The sequence below is a fragment of the Dermacentor andersoni genome, chromosome 5 (genome assembly GCF_023375885.2).
Source record: "Dermacentor andersoni chromosome 5, qqDerAnde1_hic_scaffold, whole genome shotgun sequence".
NCBI classification, from domain to species: domain Eukaryota; kingdom Metazoa; phylum Arthropoda; class Arachnida; order Ixodida; family Ixodidae; genus Dermacentor; species Dermacentor andersoni.
The window spans coordinates 140,900,978-140,926,336 of NC_092818.1; the positions used below are offsets into that span (position 1 = coordinate 140,900,978).

The window sequence follows — 25,359 nt, forward strand, 5'->3', positions numbered from 1 at the left end:
TCATCGAGTGTTTACGCTGTCATGCTAAGAGTGACGCTGTCAGTGCATTGGATCTGATAGTTTTACGCTTGCTTGCGGTAGCGAGTCTCTCGCACTTTCCACAAGACCACCAAGGATTGATGCACTGCAGAGAAGTCTGCCCCACGCATTCTGGGCAAGCACATTTCAGCGCTGAAGAGTTCAGTATATCTAGATCATACAGAACACGCTCGAGCAGGTTTACTACAGATACCCTTAAATGCATGTGAATTTTATAAAATTTCAGCAAAAGTTGATGTTATTCATGCCTGCCATAACAAGGTTCAACTGTAGCTGCGCTGTGCAAGCAGCAAGGCAGTGTTGTAACTTGTATCATGCAAAGAACTTGTTTTTAGGCCTTGGCTCTCAGATCTTTTGCATGGTGCTTATGATGTCGAGGTGTTTTGTTCTTACTCCGTTGGGCAAAGTGTTCAGTAGTAAAAAGCACTTTTCTATTGGCAAGAGTGTAAATCCACCTGGAGGTACTGCTTTGCTTTTTTGCCCAACTTTTCTGGCTTTTAAGGTTAAAAATAGTATAACAACAAAAAGGAGTGGAACAGTGGAGTCAGTAGGGACAGTTTGTTAAGCTCATTGTAAGTATTTTTGGGCACATTTCGAACAATGAAGTGTTTATCGACACTTGGTGCTGAGATACATGCCATTGTAAAGCTGTTATTGTTGAAACCTTCCATTCACATGTTATGGTTTGCTTTGTGTCTCTCTGTCTTTCTGTAGAGGTCTGGCGATACCTTTTCGAAAAGCTTCAGGATGCCCGTGCTGGTGCCAACATGCAGCCCTTAACCAATGATGGTAAGTGAGATGATTGTCTTAATTTTGTTCCATCTGTCCATTTCTTGTCTGTAATGTGTACTTTGTTCCTCAGCTTTATGACAGCAATGCCTACTATATGAACCTGAGTTTAAAATATTATTGAGGGCGACCTAAAAGAAAGCAACAACAATAGTAGTGGCTTAATAGTAAGGGATGGCGACAATGGCATGACGACAAAGTCAATGACGGCACGGTGACAAAGACATGGCAGGCTCATGCGTCATAGACCTAGGATAAAATCATGAGGGCACAAATAGGGTTTTCCTTTCTTGTGACTTCTTATGTCAAGGAAACATGATTATGACGAGATGATGATACCTCAGCAGGCATTGCCACTGTAAAGTGAAAAATATCCGAAGTCGTGCCATTTACACTGCATTTAGGAGCAGCTAAGTGGTGAACTAGATGATGGGAATCTTCAGATGCACCCTCAATGGTGCTTTAAATCATTGCGCTACAAGTAGCTTTCCAGTTATGCCCATTGGCGTGTCATCATGAGCAAGATGAAATAAAATATACTTAAATTTTGAAGACAAAAATGCACCTCAACCACTTTCAAACCTGGGGCCTTCCCATCGAAAAGTGACACTCCAGTCAAATATACCATTGGGGCATCAATAAACTGTTGAGTGCAAAGAGCAAGGAATGTCTCATAGCAATTGTCAAGCCTTGATACAATGCAGGTTTCATTATTGAAACTCAATGAAATATATATTAGAAGAGTACTGGTTCGGGCTAGTTGGTTACAATTCATGATTAATGTTGCGAGCTGTCAAGGGGTCTGGGCGAAGTACTGAACCGAGGCAATCCGAGACCAAGAATAGTTGGGCTCAAGGGATGTCTGTAACACCTTGCTTTCATGACATCTCCCACCGTTTAAAAAAAGATTGGAGGCTGTGTTGGTGTAAAAGTGGTTTTTATGGCGCCCCACAAGTTAGCGTCACTATGCAAAGAAAAGGGAGAAAGTAGTACAAGCAAGACGACTTGTACAAAGTACCACAGGAAACAGTATGTAGATTGCTCAGAAAAAGTGGTATACGAGATCCCACCTGACTACGGGAAAAAGTACATCGGCCAAATGGGCAGATGCCTGAAGATAGGCTTTGGGAAAATAACAATAGCGTACACAGGATGGTGCAAGGGCATCTGGGCTTGCACTGTCAGGATTGCGGTTGTAAGCTGTTGTTCAGTGACTGTAAGATTGTAGCCAAGTAGACTAATCAGATGATGTGTGACATAAAAATTATTGGGTTTTACATGCCAAAACCACTTTCTGATTATGAGGCACGCCGTAGTGGAGGACTCCAGAAATTTCGACCACCTGGGGTTCTTTAACATGCACCTAAATCTAAGTAAATGGGTGTTTTCGCATTTTGCCCCCATCGAAATTCTGCCGCCGTGGCCAGGATTCGATCCCGCGACCTCGTGCTCAGCAGCCCAACACCATAGCCACTAAGCAACCACAGCGAGTCGACGCACGACATAATTAGAGTGCTTTAGTTGAGCGTGTTTACGCTCCGCTAAGCGGTTAAGCGGAGCGGAGGTGCGAATGCGCATGTGTCGTTCGCTTAGCCGTAAGCGGGATAGCGGAGCGAGGAACACGGTCCGCTTAGAAGCTGCCTGAGCGGAGCGTGCCGCGCAGCACTTTGGCTAGCGTTGGCGTCAGAACGGATTGGATTGGATGCAGAAAGCAAGCGCGCTGGCTAACATGTGGCGTTCCCCAAGACGGCGCTTTATTTTCCATTAGATAAAATGCACCGGTAACGCATTAGAAGCGCACGTCTAGATACTTCATGCAGAAACAAGTTATATATATACATATATACGTTTTACGGTATAAGAGTGATCATAAAGTGTTTTTATTTTCTTTCATTACCCTGAATTTAGCCAGGGGGCGCTGCGACTACGAAAGGTCCGCTCCGCTACGCTAAACGTATAACTAAAACGTGAAAATCGCCCGCCGCTCCGCTGTGGCTTAGCGGGGCAGCTCGGAGCGGAGCGTACCGTAAAGACGCTCAACTAAAACACTCTATTGAAGTGGCAAGAATTCATCACCTTGTGAAAAACTGCGTCAGTGGCTTCATTGGAACTGTCACAAAAAGAAATTGATTATCTTAACGGGGCTGGATTTTGTAAAAGTGGAGCGATAGATGCTTAGGCCATCGACATGTGTGCCTTGGGTATGATACTTATTATTATTTAGAAATTATCTTTCTATTGCGAATGTGTGTGTGCAAGTCTGCCTTATTGATTGCGCATGCTATTTTATGATGTCTTTCATGTTACGTCACCATTTATGTATGTATATAAACCACTCGACTTCCTACCATTAAAACCAGATGAAAGTTTGTGCTTGTGTCCGTCGTCCCCCAGTCCTCGTTCCAAGTAATGCGCAAATAATCATCAGTGAAATAATTACTCTACAAATTATAAATAAATATATGTGTGTGTGATATGTGTGAGGGCACATATTCTGTTTTCACAGCTTAATTGGGGGCATTTTAATCAACTTTACTGATTAACGCTTTAGGCTCTGTGCCAGTTTTGTCGTGTTTGTGCATCTGAACAGACCCCTTGCCATGCCCAAGTTTAGCCATGCCACAATTTCTGGTCACTCCCTGCCTTTGCAGAGATAATTTGCAACCTTGAAAAGCCTTATGTGCTCATCACGTCATCAACACAGGAATTGGTCATACTGAAATTTCATGGCGGTTTTTGTGTGTGTGTTACAGGTGCCACGAGAAAGGTTATTAGTCAGTGTTGCTTGTATGGTGCACATGTAGAATCACATGGTGGACTGGCACAAGAGTATCGCACAAGAAAAGTCTTCTCATGTGTCGTGTGCAAACAACATTTTTAAGCGTGTCTTCTCATAAACTAACACAGATTCTATTTTTCCATGGTATGGTACCAATTACTCCAATTAAGATAATTAATCAGAACAGCCATTGCTTTTTGTTTGGTTATTAGCATCAAGAAGATTTGTAGAATGTTCAGCAGCTTATTGCCAATACATACAAGTTGAATTTAACGCCTACTAATGTGTTACATTGACAGAAATTGAATCCATCTTGGAAATTGACACACCTTGGATTATAGTTCAAAGTAGGCAGAAATGCCCAAAACACCCAGCACTTAAAGGTTTAAAAAGTTTGAAAAGCAGGTGTTCACCAGCAGCAAGCCTAGCCTTAGTGTTCATCCCAAGTGTTACCTACTGAGCTGTCTGGGGGCTGAGCAGCACTCTGCAATGATAAATATTGTTCAAGTTGATTACATAGCATCAGACATTTCTAGGAGAGAAGACTGACAATACCAGCAGGAGCGCAGTGGGCGAAATGAAATAGAGTTCAAATGCCTCCAATCTTTGCTTCATAAGAACCTAGTCATTAATGCCGGTCAGTTTTCATACTGTATCATGTAGCAGCTCTGGCTTTGGCAGCTCAATTTTAGTTTCAGGGTGATATCTGTAATCGTTGTCTTTATTGAGCTTGTTTCGTTTCATGTGCTATGCAGACGTGGACGGCTTCGCCATGATGGGTCTCACGCACAAGGCTGTTGTGTACCTCACAGAGCAGCTGCGAGGGGCTGATAACTGTGAAAACTACATCTTCAAGTACCACAAGCGGAACAGCACCAAGGCAAGTTTTATTGACAGCGCACATTGAGCTGAGTGCTGTGGTGTCAAGTGTTGCTTGCTAAAAATGCTACTTAATCGAGTTATTGAAACAAAAACTCGATGCAAACAAGAAGAAATGGCAGATGCTGCATTAATAAGAGTGGCAGGTGTACGGGACTCATCTAGCCAAGCCGCTGGCTTGTTAATTCTCGAATTTCACACAGGTGGCGGTTTCGGTTTCGGTTTTCTGAGGGACATTGTTTAGAATTCATTACACTGTAGAAATTAGCAGCGTCGACCTCTTGCATGTCCAGAGACAGTAATAAACTCTCTGGATGATAGACTTGAAGTCTTGCATTATTATCAATTGTCTGACTCAGTCCCAAGTTCTCAGTCCTTGGCATAGTGCCAATAATGCTGTTGCCACAGATGCCAGTGTGCTGAGTCGCACTCATGTAAAAGTTATCAACCGGGAATACTACTGGTGCCATTTTGAAAAGGCTCCATGCTGTCTATGCTTAATTAGCAGGCTTTTATTGTGATTTCACATATCTTGAAACTCCTCCTACCTCAATTTTTCACTGTTTTACAGCTTCAAATTGATGGCATTTTACTGTATGACACTTGTTAATTTGAATGCTATAGTATGTATACAAAGCAACCATGTTTTCGTATTTCTAACATTGGAAAAACTGGTGAAGTTGTGCGAAAATTTCTGGCGGCAGTGCTACACGGATGCTTTGGTTCCTTCACCTTCATAGCTAGAAAAAGTTGTTGGCGAGTACAGCACGGTTTTGGTTGCTCAGTACAACAGTGCAAAATGCTATTACCATTTCAACGCTGCAGCTGCCAGAGAACCCATCAGGCTGCGCACGTCTGGAGGGCTTCAAGTCACGGGGACATCATGACATGTTCAAGTTCCTGGCGTCTGCACACCGGTCGCCACCCCGATACGATCCGAGCAGTGACAATGGAGATGAGGTGGAGGTTCTGCACAAGTCGTCCCGGCGCCTGACTAGCTTGGATCTTCCCATGGCCATGCGCTTCCGGCACCTCAAGAACACTGCCAAGGAGGCTGTCGGTGTCTACAGGTAGGCTTCACCACAAAGCACTCTAATAGGGGTGGGTGAACATTCGAAGTTTCGAATTTGAATGGAGTACTATACACTTTGTTATTTGTATTCAAAAGGAACTATTTGGCGTTTATGAATATTCGAAACTAACCAAATATTTTGCAACAGCCAAATATTAGCCTAGTTACTGTTCTCCGCCTGCTAAACAAAGTATCGCTGATTGTCTGAAGAGAAACGAAAAAAATTTTCAAGGCAATACAGAATCAAAATGGGTAATGCAAGCTTCATTTTCAGTTTCGCAGTGGAAGCCTGAACAACAGTAAAATATCACAGCAATTTCGCTTTTTTTTTTTTTTAAGCTCTTCAGCACAGTTGTGATACCTGTGGTAATGGAGGAATACATGTGGGAATGCACTAGATGCATCTCAAAGATGCATCTGGTGACCAATACTACACCTGTCATAGCGGTTCAGTATCTCCTAAAAGGGTATCTAAGATGCTGTTGTTATTGTGTTTTTTTTTTTTTGTTGTTGTTAAAAGCAGTTTCCTAATTAAGGTGCTGTTTATGTTTGCATGAATATAGCATGAAACTTCTTAAAAAATTATCTGCTTAACCCTTTCGCTGTCGGACCTTTCTGGCCGTGACGCACCCCCAGTGTCGGCTTGGTTTCAGGGAACGAGCATAACAGGGAATGAACATAGCACATTATTTTTGATTATGATTGGTATACAAATAACATAGTCAATGCAATATGCATATTTCAGTGTTCTGCAGCTGTTGTTAGTAAACATCATCATCATCATCAGCCTGACTATAAAATCCGTTCAACATCCGAATCTGACGATGCGGAACCCTCTTCCTCGCATGCGACTCTGTCTGAGTCCGAATCCGAGCTCGGCTCGTATTCTGAATCGGAATTGAGCCACCGCTCCAATGAGCAGACGAAGGTCCCGCGCGCCGAGCGATCCGAAAGTAACCGCGCGCAGGGAGGATGCGCTTTCAGTCGCCCGCACAACGGAGATAAATGGGATGTTGCGTGATCAAGAAGACAGAGGGAGATGGAAAAAGGCTAAACAAAGTTCGAAGGGCTTTACGTTTACGGCTGCAAGTCGGAAGCGAGGGTGCGGCGAGAGAGCGAAAGCAGCAATCGAGTCACCCTTTTTGGAGAGGCAACGGCACGTGCGCCTGAACTTGACGCGCCGTAGCAGACACACCAACAGAAGAAAAAGAAAAACCTTCAAACCAGCGGAGATTGCAGAACAACCCTTGAACCCATAACCACACGCGCGCGACGCATGATCCAGCGAACGCGGAGCCACCGCGCCACTCAGCAAAGAGAAAGTGGGGAGTGGCAGTCGCACCGTACTTTTCAATACATAGACTAACACAGGTCAGGGCGAATAAACGAACTTGTAGAAAGAGTCAACAGATAGCGCGGCCAATCCAAGAGCGCCAGCTTTGCGCTCAGGCGCGAAATTTTGAACGCACGATAGAGAACGTACCGGTACGTCAGTGACACTGTGGGGGGGAAGCGCGATGACGTACCGGTACGTCCGTGACAGCGAAAGGGTTAATAAGCAGCACGTCATATCATATTCAGAGTTATTCCACACAGTGCGAGACATTTACGAGGGACATTCCGACAGTAGGTTTCGTCATTTATTTTCACACGGAAGCTTTGTTGCCAAAAACAAAATGCGCCATGGCATCATGAACTATACACCTTGCGCTGTTTTCCCACATAGTTGCCACCAACATCGAAACATTTGTCGTAGCGTGCAATCAGTTTGAAGAAACCACTCTGGTAAAACTCGTTCCCTACGATGCAAGGAATTGTCACTCACACATCCTGCTCCACCTCAGCATTATTTTGGAAGTGACGTCCCGAGAGTGCAGCTTTCAATGAAGGGAGCAGGTGCCCATGCATACCGGATAACAGCATGCACTTCCATTGGCGACCACATTGTCAGCACAAGTCTGCTTGCCATCGGGATTTGTACTTGAATAACCTCAGGCACGCCAGTCTGCTGCTACTCTCTCTTCTTCAGCGCTCTGCGGATGTGTAATTCCTCCTCCGCTGACGCTCATTCCGTCGTTGAACTAGCAACGGCCGTGGATTCTCATGGCATGTTTGTTTCACCTGGTGTACCATCTTCTCTTTCAAAAAAATGACGAAACTTATTTTTGGAACATTCCTTGCATTTCTCCTAATTCATCCTTTTGTACACAACTAGCTCAGCCATCAGACAACTGGGCTGTGCAGCAAATCCACCCTTTCAGTGCCGCAAGAGGAAAATAAACCTACCTGTCTGAATGTGGGCATGGGCTTTCTATTTGTAAAATGTCACAGTAGAGCAAACCAGGCTGAAGGGCCAATTCATTGCTGCAAAAGGTGACTGCGTGGTTTCCTACATGACCTGCCACAGTCGCACAGTGGCTATGGCACTGCGCTGCTGAGCTCTAGGTCAAGAGTTCAATCTTGGCCGCTGCAGCTGCTTATTGCTTGAGGTGTGATGCGAAAATGCTCACTAGTGATCAAAATTAATTCGGAATCCCCCATCATAATGAGCCTCATAGTCGTTTTGGCACATAAAATCCCAGCGTTGAATGCTTTTTCTTTTTCATGCCGCTGCCCCATGCTAAAATTATTTTAGGCCCATGGCTATGGCTCACTTCGTAACTAATATTTTGTTTATGTATATTTGGGTCAATAGTTCTTCGTAACTTTATATTAATGTGAATATAATATTTCTAATATCCCAATCACATGGGACATTTTGGAGCATGAGCTCAATGAGCCTATCGCATTTGAGAAATTTGACCCCTTTTGGTCTTGATCGCAGTTGAAAGTGCCTTGTGTGACTGTGGTGTATATAAGGCAGCAGATTACTGAAGGTAGAGCAACTTAATTAGCAGACAAGGTTTTCAGCAAAAGAAAAAAAAAAGGTTGCGTTGATTCATGTCGCTGCATGTGTGTTTTATCTTTGTTCCCTCGTAGGTCAAGCATTCATGGAAGAGGCCTGTACTGTAAGCGCAACATTGATGGAGGAGAGATGATAATTGAGTATGCTGGAGAAGTTATCCGAGCAGCCCTCACGGACAAGAGGGAGAAGTACTATGAGAGCAAGGTGGGTTATTTTTCGTTTTTTCATGTGATTGGGGGATCTTCAGTTGAATTAGTCAGTATTGTGCAGGAGCTTAAAAAAATGTGAAATTATAAATTAGTGTCTTGGTTTGTCACGACATATAAGGCGGAATATGGCAAAGCAGTTCTGTGGAAAGCCGCAAGGTTTGGAAAGTTTGTTGAAGTGACACAAGAAACCCACATGCGTTCCTCAGAGTTGGTCCCAGGTTCGATTCCATTGACCAGGATAAATTTTCAACTGCAAAGCTTTCTTTCCGTGAAACCAACTTGTAGTTTCATGTTACTCTCAGGTGGATGACCATTTTGAGTTTTCTCTTTCAAGGTATATGATTCATGTTTCGTCTTGTGCATATAAGCTTTAGTGTTGGTGTTTTAGTGGTATGTATACCGAGATGGAACATTAACAGCAAGGACGACGGTGACAGCAGTCCCAATGAAAATTTGTTGGCAAAGTTAACGACACCTGCCAGGGAAAAGAGCATAATGAATTTTGTGTCTATGACGAAAGCTTTCCAGCAGCAAAGAAAAACATGCAACCAGAAAAGGCACTAAAAGGTTTGGTTGACAACACTGTCAGACAGTATCACTATTGTTATCAGCTCCATCCCAGTATTTCATTAGTAGAGTAACCATAAAATGTGTACAGGCTAGGCTTGTGTGAATATTCAATACATGCATTCAATCAAATGCTGTGCTATTCAATAATTTTTCAGTTTAAATTTCAGTGTTCAGAATTTTTTAAGTGATCGGAACAAACGAATACCGTATTTACTCGATTCTAATGCGCCTTCAATTGTAACGCACACCCATTTTCCGTGACCAAAAAAGGGGGGGGGGGGGGGGGGGGGGACCGTGACCGAAAAAAAAAAAAACGCCCTTGATTGTAATGCTCACCCGTTTGCTGTGACCTGAAAAAAGAAAAGTCCTTTACAGTATCACGCACCTCATTCTTTTATACAGAAATACAGCTTTTTCTCATTTGGAAAGACCAAGACGTAGTCCCAATGCACTTAAAGTTGCGATAAATAAAAAAGTTGCAGTTTCGCCCCAAAGCCGAAGCATCGATTGCAATAACAAATTGGTAGACAGCTATGTGAAAAGTAAGGATAGTAGTTTTATCGATTGTATAAACTTTTAAACAGTCGCTTACTAACTAAATTAACGAGCATGGTGTCACGGGCACTCAAGCAAACATGAACACATATCACTCAATATCCGAGGAAACTCTTTATCAAAATGCTGGAGTGAGGTTAGTGCGGTAGCAGGAGTGAGCAAATTGACCTTTATGCGGTCTCTCGCTGCAACGCGACCTAAAAACTCTATCGAAATGCTGGAGTGAGGAAGTGCAGTACCAGGACTGAGCGAATTGACCTTTATGCGGCCTCTCGCTTCAGCGCGACCTAAGCAACAACACAGCGCGGTGCACCTAGGTGCATAGGCTGTCTCCATCGCAGATAGCTTTCAAGATAAGGGCCGTGCGGCCGCACCGTATGCAGCAGCTGCCACCGGAAATAGAATGCCTCTCCTGTTCGCGCCAGTTGCTCATGCAAGTTTCAGGAACTCCGAACGCCCGTGATGCGCCCGATTTCCGTCCATCTCCACACATACAATCACTTTCCTTTTAATTGCGGCATCATGATGAACTCGGCTTGTCTTTGCAGTCGGCACTTCTGTGCTGATAGAGCAAATGCAGAAAACGGGAAGACTGACGGTGGACTAACCTAAGCACACGTACTACAGCACATGGAGGAAGCTACAGCAGCTAGGCTCAAAGTGCGTAAAAAGCGGCCATGTTGAAATGCCGATGGCAGCATGGTAACATAGATTTAGGCTCGTACTCAATTCTAACACGCCCGCAATTTTTGGACCTGCTTTATTGGGGAAAATGTGCACGTTAGATTCGAGTAAATACGGTATATAAGTTTAAAAACGAATACTGTCGATAGTTTTGGTTTTGATGAGCAACCGCATTGCTGTTGACATAGCTCATAGCCAAGACTACCCAAATACGAATTCATTTACTCTCACTGACCGATTTTTCATACCTGCTTGATTATTTGAACAATCCTGCAGTACTGCCACCATCTTGAACTGAAATGTAACACTGACCAAAACTTAGGACACTCAATTTTATAGACATGCTCCACATGCGCAATGTCTGAAAAATGACAGCGGTGAGAAAAGTTGGCACCATTTAGGTTCTGTTCGATACTCTCCTTTTCGCCGGTGAGGTGGTTCATATGCTTCCTGAGAGTAATATGGCCGCTGCTACTGGATCTGCGTCAACTGTACACCAAACACTAACTGTGTGCAGCCACAAAAAAAAAAATTCGCTGCTAGCTGGCGTGGCAGGCAGGCAGGCAGCAGACTGTCACAAAATGTTTACTGCTATGCTGACGTATGAGTAGCTCATTGGTGATCGGGCCCGAAATCACACACATAGGCTATATTGAGGGCCCTAGAAACAGTCTTGAGGTCCACTGGTGACAAGCTGAGAACTACAGCGAGCATGCCAGGTTAATATGTGTACTTGCTGGATAGAACATTTTGAGGTTGTGTAACGCAGTCTAAACAACTGCAGTGATCTTGACTTGCAGCCAAACAGACTGCACATTTCTCGTGTCTCTGGAGACCTTGTAATACGCTTATCGAACAGAACAAGCCTTCTTACCTTAATTTCTTGACTTCACTCGCACCCTCAACAAATCACGTGACATCCTGTCTATCATCATTTGCACGTGTACCATCCGTTGTGTGAGCCAGCATGGTGGAAAGTGTGTTTAACGAGCTTGGGTGTGGCTTTTACTCATTGAAAGAGGAAGTTTAATGAAAGCTAGATGTCGGCTCTGCTTAAACGCAGGGCTTGCTATTTCAGATCAGATGATTAGAGGATAATAAAATAAGCCTACCGATTCATGTTTTCATTTCTTGGTAAAAGATTTTGTGTTACTGCCTCACCTAATTTTTGAATTTTAATACAGTCAACGTCTGATTTCTCGGACTCTCTAGAGGCCACGAAAATATTCAAATAATCTGGTAGTTTGCAAATACAAACTCATGCTTTTACTGTCCTCAAGGGCTCAAATCACCACAGGCACGTCTGAAACTGCCCTGAAAGCCAACCACTTATTAGGCGTGTCAATGCTCAAAGTGTGACAGGAGACGGCAGGTACATGCATGTCTAATTAAGATTGCATATGTTCTGTGACAATGGCTCCTTTTCGCTCTTGGTATGTTTCACCGCAATACATTGCTCATTCGCTCTTGGTATGTTTCACCGCAATACATTGCTTATGCTTAACCGTGCAATGCTGCTGTATTGCGGCAAAGCTGATTTTTGGGAACTGGCATTATGCAACACTCTATCCCTTCCATACTTTCTGCGCTTCGAAGCCACAGCTGAAGATGACAAAACAGAGTCAGCACCATTGCTGACAGCGGCAAATTCTTTAAAATGAAAAGTGCAGTAGCGAATGTCAAAGCAGCTAAGTATAGAGTTGCTGCACTGTATGGCGGCTAGCCGATCGACATGCAAGAGCACTGGTTCAGTGCTGTGAGATAATTAAAATGGCAGCGATGGTGGCTTCGATCATTGCCCTTTTGGATCTGTGGTTGGCAAAAAATTTTAACGATTGGACAGCAAAGGGTTTCAACTTACAAAATTTTAGACATCCTTATATGTTGGCTCTAAGCAGTACGTGGTGGTGCCATGAAGGTATCCGAATTAGCAGGCATGTTAGAAAAATCAGGAATTTGAAAAATTGGTTGTTGACTGTAACTGGTTTCGTGCCACGTTAGACTGCTACATTTGTCAAGGCTTATTTAGCTTGTAGATTGTATGTGGCAGAAAGTCAGGGAGTGACAGACATCTGTAATTAGACAGTTACTGTCACAGCTCTGCCACAGTGGCAGCCTAAAGCTTTGTTGATCCAAATCCTTGTACTTAATTAAGGCGTGTGTATACTGATATATTTCATTAGTTAATGATCCATCAGGACTGTGAAATGTTCTTTGAACTGCTAGAATGTGCAACTCTCAACATAATAGAACTTGTGATTGAAACAAAGTTGTTTAGCTCAAAGTGTCGCCTCACTGCATGAAGCCCTCGCTGCAACATGCGACTGTAGAATCACTTTGGCTATAATAACAATCTGTGCAGTTGCATCTGTGGTTGTGAAAGTTAAACTGATTGTGACCAATTGTTGTTTGCAGGGGATTGGTTGTTACATGTTCCGCATTGACGACCATGAGGTTGTTGATGCCACGATGCATGGCAATGCCGCCAGGTTCATCAACCACTCTTGTGAGGTGAGTGGGCACAAGCCACATATTGTCATCACTGTCTCAGGTTCAGCTCTCAAAAGTGTTATGCTTGGATAGATATGTTACCTCTACCACATAGCTTCAGTGGCCAAGAGGAATTCACTTTCCAATTTCAACGTGTCTGTAATAGTTTCATAACTCGTGCATTTTTTAGGCCACCATTTATTAAACATTTGTAGATAAAACTTGTTTTGTCAAAAACTGTCTGTTCCGAACATGTTAAAATACTAGATTCTTTCCTTATGGAATGGCTGACACAGGGTGTTTGCAATTTTCAGGTTTTGCAATTTTTAAGAATTTTTCAAAAATAATTTATAGCATAAATTGAAAATTCACTTCCTGCACTTACTAGATTTTAACTTTCCTTTTAAGTGCGACAAGCCTCGTCAAAATTGGTGCTGTGGTTGCTGAGAAAAAGAATTTCTACATTTTCATGTAATACAGCTAAACCTCTATATCACGAACTTCAATATAATGAAATTCTCCATACAACGAAGTATTGACCTTTTTAAGTTTCTTGGCCATAAAACACCATGTATCTAGAACCTCAGTATTACAAAGTGTGTTTATAACGATTTCAATATAACGAAATTTCACTGCTGCCGCAAAGGAATTCCGAGACAATAAATGAGAGCTTTCATATAGTCAAACAGTTGAATTACAAGCAGCTGCTTGCGAACGCACAACCTTAAATCACATGCCATGTGACCAAGAGGGACCACTGAAGTGGAGCAGAGTCATGCTCCATATGAAGTCCAAGTCAGTAAAATCCTATTGTATCCCGAGTACTGTATGCATTAAGTGTGAGTGAAAATGTGCGAGGGTGAGCCGAGAAGGACGGTGATTAAATGTCTTCCTGCACAAGCACAGGGGAAAGTGGGGGAGGGCTCTTGTTTGCAGTAACGCAATCAAGTGCGCAAGGTGAGAGGGGTGGGGGCAGGTTGGTGTGACTCGTTTTCTAGCATGGCTGTGGCTTGTTACGATCAGCCACCGGGGTAGTAACCTTCTAGCCTCTCCTGCCCCGCTGCAACAAATCGCTTAGTGAAGGCAACAGTGCGCCCCCCTCGGCTGGTGCCAGCCGGGCAAGACACGTTTGGCGGACCAAGTATTGTTTGTTGGTTCAGTGTCGCCTTCACGGGCCAATAGGAGCAAGAAAACTCCTGGTAAGGGGGGTTCTAAGGCATTTCGTCATGAACCCCGGTAACTGCGTTGGTCATATAACAAGTGCTGCAGCCAACTGCGGGGTCATCCCAAAAACCAAGATGCACCAGCTTGAGTCAAGCCTGACAACCCCTGTCTACGAGGCTCCCCTCCTTTCTGTGTGTTCAGTGAACAAAGGTGCGGGAGTGAGTGTGTGAACCCTTGCCCTCAATGCAGATCGTTCGACAACTTTGGACGGTCCTATAGGACGAAGGTTGGACGGCAGTTTCCCGCCCCTAAGGATCTGGGGAGGATAGAGGGGGTTTAAGCAGACGTTTTCAGCTGCTCAGTGTGCTTCATTCAGTCATGCTATACTGATGAGATGTACCGCATTTACACGATTGTAAGTCGCCCACTTTTTTAAAATTTGAATATCTGAAGTCGGGGGGTCAACTTGCAATCGAAACCAAAACATGGCACCGCCAAAAAGGCGAGACCAACTGGAGCTACAACTTAGTTACAATTTTATGTTTGCTCTATGGCCCTACCCATAGCTTTTTGCTATCACGCATGTTTGTTCGCTTTTCGGAAGGGTTTTTCAACATTTTGACAATTTTACAGTGCATACAACACTCGGGGGGGGGGGGGGGGGGGGGTCATTAGCTGATGGAAGTGCCGCTGTTCCATTCGCGGCGGCACCCTCAGAACAGTGGCGCTTGCAGGGAGTATCGGTAGTTCATGGAAGAGCAGACACTGCTCGCGGGTTTCTCTTTCCCTGTTGCGCTTAGCTTTCTCTATAGTTTGATGAAAGGCACTGGTTTGACGCATTCCACTTGACTGCTGGCTATGTGATACTTCTATGCTTCCTCAGTCGTCATGAGTGCTCCAGGCCCACTAATCATTCGGCACTCATTCACAGCAGCGTTCAAGAGGGCTGCCATCCTTTACGCCGAAGAAACAAATCACTGCGCAGCGAGACGCAAGTTCGATGTTTCTGAATGGGTGGTACGAGTGGTGAATGCAGCAAAACAAAATTTTCACCTGTGATGGCAAGTGAAGAATTTCCTACGTGCCGAAGTCTGGACGCTTTCCGGAGCTGTAGGCTAAGCTGTAGGCTAAGCTTGCGGCGTACGTCGCTGAAATGCGTGATCGGTCCTTGCCACTGAAGTGCGACATGGTCATGAAACAAGCCCGGATCTTCGCCTTTTAAGGACCTCCTCCACCGTGTGTATGAGTGGCTGGCAGCAGAAGACCGTGAAATTACACCAACTGGACTGTCAAAAGAGCCTCCCTGATGGCTGCGTGTGGTTGAGTGCATTCGGTGTGGGCTGCTGTTCCACAAGATGTCGTGGTGTGGTTGTTTGCCAAATGTGAAATTTCGCTGGACGACGACACGCTGTGGGACCGTAGCAACGATGACGATGGCAGCACTAGTGAAAAGTAGTAGTTCATTAACCATGTCAGCTACTAATAAATTTTCGTTATCGAATGCACCCTTGGGTATGCTCTCCTTCTTTTCTTTTTTTTTTTTTTTTTTCTGTCACGTGATATGGGGAAGAGGACTTACAATCGTGTAAATACGGTAATATTCTCCACTCTTCATGTCGATATTGTAAATAAATCCCAGTGCTCCTCGTTCTCGATGAGAACATGTTCCTCCCTTCAACAACATTCTTAGTGTGGATGAGTCGCACGATGGCATGGGCCAGCTACCCCTTTTTACATGCCTGACCCCAACTCTTACAGCCTCCGTATTCATATGGCTGTCAAGTTCATATGCAGCCCACGATCACTGTTTTGAAATCATATGCTGCGTGTGCCAAGAGTGGGCGTGCCGTGCCGAGGTGGCGTGGCATCGTGTGCGGTGTCCTCCTGCGTGTTCAGTACTGGAGGTTGCCTAATCTCGAGTATTGAAAATGCGTTGAAGTGAGAGGCAGACCGAGCATTTGCTCCCCACTGCCAATGCTTTCCAGGATAGCGTCGTCCCACCGTGGGCGACACTATGAGCCACAAGGGCGGCGTTAGATGCAAGAGCATGACTGGCTTTTCTTCGTGCCACCAATGGGAAAACATCATTTACATGGCATGAAACCATATCTGTCTTTGCCAACTTTCAAATTTGCTTTTACCTATTGCCCGATAATTAAGAAAATCTTGCGGCCTCTTCCTCGTAAGAAAAATCCATCTGCAACTGTACTTAATTTGCATCAAAGTTGAATTTCAATATATAATGAAATTTCACTTAACAGAGCAAATTGCCAATTGTAGCAACTTCGTTATATCGAGGTTTAACTATTTAGAGAGGAGCTACTGCACTAAAGCTTCCTCTTATAGGCGCAACCATCAACTTGAAATTCTACTGCATGCAGACAGATTCACACACTCTCCTCACAGTTTAAATAACAAGAATCTACTGTATTTGACTTGAGTATGCTTTTCTTAATTTTATGTGTAGCTGAGGTGCCTGCAAACTCTTTTGCTTTCCTTTTGTCCTTCTTTCTCTGAGGGACCTGTGAGCAAGCACATTTACTTAGCTTTTTCTTCTTGGTGTTTCTCTTCTGCAGCCCAACTGTTACTCAAAGGTGATTTCTGTGGACAACAAGAAACATATTGTGATATTCGCACTGAGAAGGTGAGTAATTGAAAACAGAGTGTTGTAGCACACTAAGTGCGGCACATTTGCCCTGCATGCAAGTGCAGACAGTCCCAATGCACATCTTTTGCCACGCTATTGCACTGTAAATTTTTGTCTACTATACTCTGTTTCATACTTAGCAGGCAATGCTGCAAAAAGCTGATCAACTAATGTGGTCATGGAAATCTCAACTGCGCATGTTTAGCAGTGCAGTTCTTTTTAATCTGCAACGCTTTCAATAGAATAAAGTTATGTCATATCGCATATAATTTGTGCACTTTTGTGCTTCTGGTGTGCAATGTACTACGATGTTTTGGTCGCAAGCGCTACTGGTGTGCTGTAGCCGCTTTCACAGAAACGTGTCATTTCGCTCGATTGGCGGTAAATAGGTTCAGATCTGTGACACCTTTCATGTAATAATTATTTTATATCATGCGACATCAAAGTCTGAGACTTTATAAGATATGGAATGACATGATGCATACCTATATTTTTCTTTTATGTGTGACAAACTATATTTCAGTCTCGAATGCAAGGAATGAGACGTCTCTCTATCTCTAGCCTTTTAAGTAGCGTTGCATGCTGTATAAGAAACAAAGTATAGATTTGCTGATCAGGGTGACGGTTTTTTAAGGCCACTGCCAAGCCTAAAGAGAATGAAACCCACTCGGCGCTTGCAGCACGCAAGCATTGCTAGTTCACCACATTGTTTCAGTGAAATCTCTATATAAGGAACTTCAGGGAAGCGTGGCAAATTCTTCATTATGCTGAAAAGTTGTTATAGTGAAAGCCTCAGAATTAACCATTCCGCCCATCAACTCGTCAGTTCTTCAGTAGTCACCATGTGAGCTATCCACGAAAATGTTGCGCTTGGCCATCGTCCCACGTTATTGCTAATTTCCATAGTTCCGCTGCCACGCATCACTGAAGCACCGTAAATAAGAGTGGCATGGCACCCCCCCTAAAGCATAGTGTTTCTTGTCGCATGTTTGTTTTTCACATTCCTTGTAAGACACCGCAACTGTCTCGCTCGAGGCCAACACCTAAACAATTACAAAGCGCCAGCGCTTGTAAATGACACCATCTGGAAAGTGCAAAATGCAACTGCGTGACATCCCTGCGAGTACGAATGTTACATGTCTCCGCGTGCGTAGTGGCCGCAGAAAGAAGCAGAAAAGAACAAAGAGGCATGCGCAGAAAGAAGGGCCAAAGAAGGAAAATGTGCCTCCGTTGCTAGGCAACACTTGTCTGGACCGAGTATGTGCTCCCAAAACCTGATGCATCATTGCTTCACAGTAGAAGAAAAGAAAAAGAAAGTAGTGCTCTCTTGCTTTTTTCTCTTTGGGTTATGTCGCAGGTTTTCTGAAGCCATGCGCTGCAGCATCCACTTTCTGCACTTTATTACGTGCCAGCCTTACTGTTCTGGCTACTGTGAAGGATACATGGCAATCTAAGAATCCCCATATTTCTGAATTAATTTGTAATACTGAAACGTTGTTAACATGATACAGAAGCTGAATAACAACTTTTGTTCTGGAAAAGTTCAGTGTTTTGAAGTTTGTTGTGCTGAAATATTCTTAAATGATAAGCAGTTACCAGGGGATTTCTGAAAAGTTTAATATGAAAAGTTCGCTAATGTGGTGTTCGTAGTAACGAGGTTTCACTGTACTATCATGGAAAAAAGGCTTCAGTATGATGTGAGGGGTGCGTGAATGAAAGGGTGAGACCTTGGAGTGAAATGGCATCACACCATGAAAGGTTTGAGTACTAAGCAATTTTTTTTAACGTTAAGTGGTCTGCAAGAAAATACGTAATCCAGTAGTCAGATATAAATAATATTTTTAAATGTCTCACAGCGAAGAAGTGAAAGTAGAAGAGAAGTGCAGGGCACCGCTTTCTCAGCACAGTTTTGTCATCTGCTACAGTCATTGGCCTTATCAATTGCTTGCACATTATGCTCACTGCGGTCACTTCTGCTGTTATTTGGGACCTTTCATAACATTGTATGCACTGTTCTGCAGGACCCCTCTCAAGCTGTCATGACTGTCGCAGTTTGAGTACTACAGTGCTTGGCACAAATTAGGCATGATCTGTAGCAAAAGTCGTGGCCTCTGTGTCACGCAGGCAAATACTTCTCTGGCAGATTTGACATGGTGTACCAATGCTTCTAGCAAGTTGAATCACACTACATAAAAGCACTACACTTTATAGTGCAGCAGTGCTTTATACACTCGAGCCTCGAAATAACAAACACAGACATAACAAATTATTGGATATAAAGACAGGCTACAGATTCAAAATTCGGTTGGCCGTGCTTTCATTCAGCAGAGTTTTCTCCTGCTATAATGAAATAGAAAATGTGGGATCCGACACAGTATTGGTCACAGTGAAGCAAATTTTTGTTTGCACGTGCCGCGATATATATATAGGAGAGCCCCATTGATACGTTTTTCAAGGGTCCGTGGAAGAAAAAATGGAACAGCCAGGAATACATAACAGTGAGGAAGGTGCAGATTGTCACAGTGTCAGTAACAGCCTTGAATGGCTGTCAAAACAGATATTAGGCATCTCGGCACTCGTACTCTAACCAGGGACAGTGCGTGCATGCGGGCACATATGGTGTTCCGTGACAGTGGCACCTTTCCACTCTTGATATGCTTCACTGCATAACACAGCTCTATTGTGGCGAAACTGACTAAAGAGCACTGCTAATTATGCAACGTATGTTGGACCCTTGCTGGCCCCAATGTAAATGTATCCCTGCGATTTGGATGATCGGGTGCTTCGCCAAGTGCTCTGTGCACATTTTCTCCCAATATGCTTGTTCAGTGCCTGGCTAGTGCAACTTCAGTCGCTTATTGCAAACTTTGGTCACTTGTTAAAATGTACTCTTCGCCTGTTGCAACGTAAACTGTATACATTTATCGTCTTCATAGTCATGTCCGCGAGTGAATTTCTCTCTGTACTGCTAACTTTATGTGGCGACCACATTCAAATGCAGCAAAAGACGTGGGAACATTACAGAATGGCGACGTATGAAATGTGAACGTAATGCATGAGAGTCAATGGGATTTAGGATGGGACCGCGAAAACGCAACTCAGCAGCCAGGAAAACACAACAGTGAGAAACATACAAGCGGAGGTTCCACTCTATTCTGTTGGCAAAATGTAAAATGCAGTCAGCAATTAATTTTTTACCCACCTGGCTTCCCAGACCTGCATGATTACTCGGACTTCTCTGCGGCACTGCAGCCTGCCCCTAGCACCAACGCATGACGGCAATAACCAAAATGTTAGACACTGTACAATGTTTCAGGCATGAAATGTGCGCATGATGCTGAAAACGTAACAGCCACTAACAAAGTCGTCGCGAAAACTGCAACTTTGGTTGCAGACTACTGACGGAGCAGTACTAGTTAGGGCTGGCAACTTAAGCAGTGCGACCGGCGGAATGACTGGCGACAAGCCGCTGCTGGAAGCTCGTCGTCAGTATGTTTGCATTCATAGAACTTATTGGCACTCGAGTGTAAAATCAGACGCACAGGCTAGACTGACTACCGTAGTAGTGCAGAACCACATGGAATCCCCTCCATGTCCGAAAAATCCGGCAGTGGTGGCTTGGCCTGGTTGGATCACAGTCGGCAAGCGAAAATGCCAATCCCACATGATAACACCAATTGAACGGTTGCATATTTGCGGCAGTGCATGTTTGTAATTGTTGTTCCAGTGCATTTTACCTGCACAGCAAGACTCTGAGGGACCATCAAAATGTGCAGGAGACTTTTTGCTGGCCCGTTGGAGTCACCCCACTTATACGTTCTTCACTTAAAGCTGATTGCAATGTTTTTTTTTTTTTTTTTCCAGTATCTGTATGTTAATATCATATATAACGAAGGTATTTTCATGTCCAATGTGACTTTGTTACAGCAAGGTTAGACTATATTTCTTTTACTAGTGTGGGATTGGAGTGGCATTCTGCAAGGCATTCTGGCATTCTACAAATGCTGTGGTATTTGAGACTATGCTGGAGACTGAGCAGATAACGCTTCGATAATTGGTGCAAACATTTGCATAATCCCACATGTGGTTATATTCTGAACCAAACTACTATGGCTCATGCTCATGAACAGCTTGCATGTGGGAACTTCTAAACGGTTTCCTCTGTCCGCTTATTTTCGCCCCTTTCCAGCATTCTCAAAGGAGAGGAGCTGACATACGACTATAAGTTCCCCATCGAAGACGTCAAGATTCCGTGCTCGTGCGGTTCCCGGAGGTGCCGCAAGTTTCTGAACTAAGTGGGCACGTGCACACGGCGATGACGGAAACTCTGCCGCCGTGGTGGCACTTGTTGTCCCCATGCATCGAGCTTACACTAATTGTGGGACGTGTGTACATAGGGTTTTTATCTCCAGTCCTTTGTTTCTGCCTGTAGCTTCGCCCTCACTGCTGCTGTTGTGTCCACATCCATCTTTGTTGCATTATTATAATTATTATTCCTGTCATCATTATTATTATTATTGTCATCACTCCTCACTTCAGTGTTTCCCTGTCCCATCACCACAACCGCGAAACCCCCTCACTATGTACGTATAGTACGTGTGTGCCATGATTGCATGGTAGCATGCTTTTTTTTACATTTTTTTTTCCTGATAAATGCGAACAACAAGTGTTTCTTAGTGTTAGCAAGTGCTAAAGCAGATGAATGGGCACCTGTCTTTGTTCTCGAGCGAGCCTGCTCTTTGGTACCTTGTGTAAAAAGAAAAAAAAATACAAATGAACGAGCAAGTAAGAACACAAATTATTGAAGAAAAGATAATGGAGTGAGCTACAGATAACACGTTAGCCAGGGCTTCGTGCCCGAGAGATATTTTTCTGGTCGGCAAATGTGTGCACACGCACCGACGTCTTGTTTCTTTGATTCGACGAGAGAAAAATGTGAGATCAAGAGTGATGTGTTACACGATACCTGAAAGTGCCTTGAGTGGTTTTTACGGGTGCCAACTGTGATCCCTGGAAGTCAACCTGTACATAGCATAGAAGTTTTAGCTGTAATTACCACCATCAAGGAGAGCACGAGACAACAATGTTGTAACAAACTTGAGGAGTTATTGTGACACTATTAGAAAGCAGCAAGGAGAAAAACGATAAAATATGCACATTTATAAATATCTCATCTTATAGTATATATATTATATATATATATATGTATATCGGTTGTTGTGTTCAGAATCTTTGGAATTGTGTATCTGTAATGTCACTATTGCATGTGCGAGCACACACACTTTGTTCTGTCGTCAAGTCATTCGGCGGGGGCTCCTGGGATGTGCGCACCCAAGCTCTGTCCTGCCACCATTTTCATTGTCGTTGCTTGGGAGCAAAACTGCACATGAACAATTGTAACTTGTTTTTAGATCTTTTGACTGTGCATGTTTTACCGCACTGTGCTACCGAGGCTTATGTGGACAACACATGACATTGTAAAGTACGTTGCTAGAGTGCTTTTTTTTTCCCTCTCTTTTCCCAAGCAAAAGTTGTGATGCCTCTGTTAGCACGCACGTGATGTTTAGGACGCGAATTTATTGCCGCAGCATTTTAGGTCTAGTAGAAGTGATTGAAACTGTAAATATAACAACACATAAAGATGTTTGTTTTCTGAATTGCTTGGCTGTGTTCCTCAATTATTTTAGGACAGTCTGCTTGGTTTAACCTGAACGCCTCAAGCTGCACACATGAATCATTTACAGAAATATGCACTTAAGAGACTTGTGTTTTTCTGCCAGGCTGTGAAACAAGACTTGTCTGGACTTCTGTAATGAGCTTAAAGTTTGTGATAGTCCCATAATACTACTGAATATAGATGCTGTAAAAAGCTACCGTGGTGGCTTAGTGGCTATGGCATTCTGCTGCTGCGCATGAGGTCACAGGTTCGATACCCAGCTGGTGAAACGCAAAAAAATTCAGTGGTGATTTAGCGATAAATGCCAAGAGAAATGTGGGAGGCATTATGTTGCACCTGATCGAGGTCTTGCATCCATGATTTAAACTGTGTTCACCTCATTGCCAAGTGTTGTTCAGGAGCTCACTTGACACATGTCCCACCATGTCTGACGAGCTAATTGCAACTGACTGTGGTCTGCTCCGGCATTAATTTATACTAATAAGTTGTATTAGTATACAGTGGAATCTTGGCAAATGGAAATTGCTTAACTGAAACTGCCTCCTAAACGAAACACCATCCTAATCGTTGGTTGGTTTTGTATTAATGCAATTGTATTCAGCTTTGTCTCTCAGTAAATGGAACTCCTGATAAACGGAACCAATTTCCCTGGTCCTTGGGGATTCCGTTTAAAGAGTCCACTGAATATCAAGGGTCTACCTGTGGACGGCGGTGGAAATATCATCCACCGCTCTGGTTTACCGCTCACTGCATCAGGTCCATCACTCCGGTTGAGTAGTAAAAAATTTCCTTTTTTCTTTTTGCAACATTCAGGTGTTCCTTTATCACATGGGGAAATATTGGAAAAGTGACATTCAAGTTCAGAAAATCTCACTTTTATAGGGCGCTGTGAACAACAATCAGGTAGAAAATCAAGCTTGTGACTAGCATGACTTTTCGTTGATGCAACGCTGTCATTTTTTAGCCATCGTAAAAGGAGATATCTGACCTTCAAATAGCCATAGTGCCACATTGTGCCGTGGCAAATAAAGTAAGAGAAGCTAACGAAAAATTTTAAAACTAGCGTTGTAATTGGTTACTGCTCCCATGCAGACACAGAAAGCCCTCCTATTAGCTGATGCAGATTTAAATCGCCAGCGCGTTTTGCCCGCGTTTCGACAGTGGCAAGCTGTGTATTTCTCTGTCCGGACGAAATACGGCAATCATGTTAGGATGCGTCGCTGGCTCAAATTGTTAGTTTCATTAAAGGGGCTGTGACAAGGTCGTCCAACACTTCTATTTTAACCAGAAATTTCGATTTGAAATCGCTGCCTCTCAACTTCTTCCACTCACAGCAACCGCCATTTTGGCAAGACTGAGCGATGTCGGGAACTGAGGAGCCATCTCTGTGTCATCTGCTTTGAAACAGTTCGAGACCACATCGAACGTTTCTCCACACACTCTACAACGCAACGGAGTAGCAACGGCATTGCTGCTGATTTCTGCCTGCAGTTTCTTCCCTTGTGTGATAAAAAGCAGTAGCAAACCACAGGTACTCTGAGATGTACATGCAAAAATGAAACAAAGCATGGCGGCTGTGACGTATTTCCAGCTGCAATCACATCCGGTGTTTGCAGTACACAATATTATGGCCTTCGAGACTGGCATCTGTTACCCGAGTGTAGCCGTTTCCAAGGGTGCTCATTCATTTTGTCACCACTCGGTGTCGCCAGGCTGCTTTGCAGTTCAACTGCGACATTAAAAAAAATTCAAGTACAAATTTTGTACTGCACCAAATGCACTCAAATTTTGCGAGCTTGCTGTGGGATGCATACAGTTTGACATGCAATGCATAATTTAAGCTCAAAAATTTGGCATCATGGCTCCTTCAAAGGGTTCAAAGTGCAAAATTGGTGAATTTACTATTCAGAATGGTGGAACTGTCGTATTGGAAGAAAAAGAAAAGAAAAAAGGTGACTGTTAGTCGCATGTGTACTCCCTCCTCCCCGGTTGCAAAACATCCACCCCTCAAAAATGTCTGGGGAGAACCCTGATACACATACACCCACACATGCATGTGTGCACACTTCTAAGCTCTCCCATTCCCTCTCTACCTCTACCACACGACCTGCTTCCCACTTTTCACGAACACACTTCTTTGCACTTTGATACTCGTAATTTTAACGATTAAAACGCTTGTCTGCTCTAGTTTACGTGCACATTCGAGAAACCGAGGTGGTCAGTATTAATCTGGAGCCCTCCACCACACCACAGCATCCCATAAGCCACTGTACAGTTTTGGGACATTAAACCCCACAATTTAATGTATATGCTACAAATACTCTACCATTGTTCCTCTGTACACTTCTACAGAGAATATGTAGTACAGTCCACTGTTGAGGGGGAGATGCAGGTCTAAAATCTTTTTTTATGTTTTGATTGCAAAATTATTCTTCAAGATTCTATTTTCATGTGTAAAAATACTGCGGGTATTTTACCAACCATAAGAGTGTGAACAATAATTTTAATCGGGCCATGGTAGCTGTAGAGGCTTCATTTTTCCGTTCACGCTCTACTGCCAAGGCTCACAACCACAAGGTCTGCTTGTATAGTGAACTAGTGTTCACTTGTTACACCAGCGTTACAAGCAAGCCATTCCCTTTACTTTTTGTATTCACTCCTTTGCCCCCAAGACTCGTCCCAACACATGACCTCGGAGTCTGTGCTGCAAATTGCAGGTTCGGAGCACAACATGTTTGGCTCCCAGTAGGTTTCATCCGATGCGTACTTATTTGTGTGCTTTGCCAGGGACTGTGTGCACATATTCTCGCAATATGCTTGTGCAATCTTCAGTCACGTCTTGTAGCATGCACATTTATCGTTGCAAGTGCGGCGGCTGCACATTGCTGTCGGACCCATTG

At 43.7% G+C, this 25,359-nt stretch overlaps 1 protein-coding gene across 1 annotated transcript in view; it reads left to right on the forward strand.

The window, feature by feature from the left end:
* The window catches only part of trx (histone lysine N-methyltransferase trithorax), a 101,618-nt gene extending 79,179 nt beyond the window's left edge, over positions 1–22,439 (forward strand). The window contains exons 28-34 of the mRNA XM_050178724.2: positions 754–828; positions 4,363–4,487; positions 5,312–5,556; positions 8,538–8,667; positions 12,897–12,992; positions 16,712–16,779; positions 20,972–22,439. Coding sequence (XP_050034681.1) covers positions 754–828; positions 4,363–4,487; positions 5,312–5,556; positions 8,538–8,667; positions 12,897–12,992; positions 16,712–16,779; positions 20,972–21,077 — 845 coding nt within the window. The 3' untranslated portion in view covers positions 21,078–22,439. The remainder of the gene's footprint in view (positions 1–753; positions 829–4,362; positions 4,488–5,311; positions 5,557–8,537; positions 8,668–12,896; positions 12,993–16,711; positions 16,780–20,971) is intronic.
* The last annotated feature ends 2,920 nt before the right edge of the window (positions 22,440–25,359 follow it).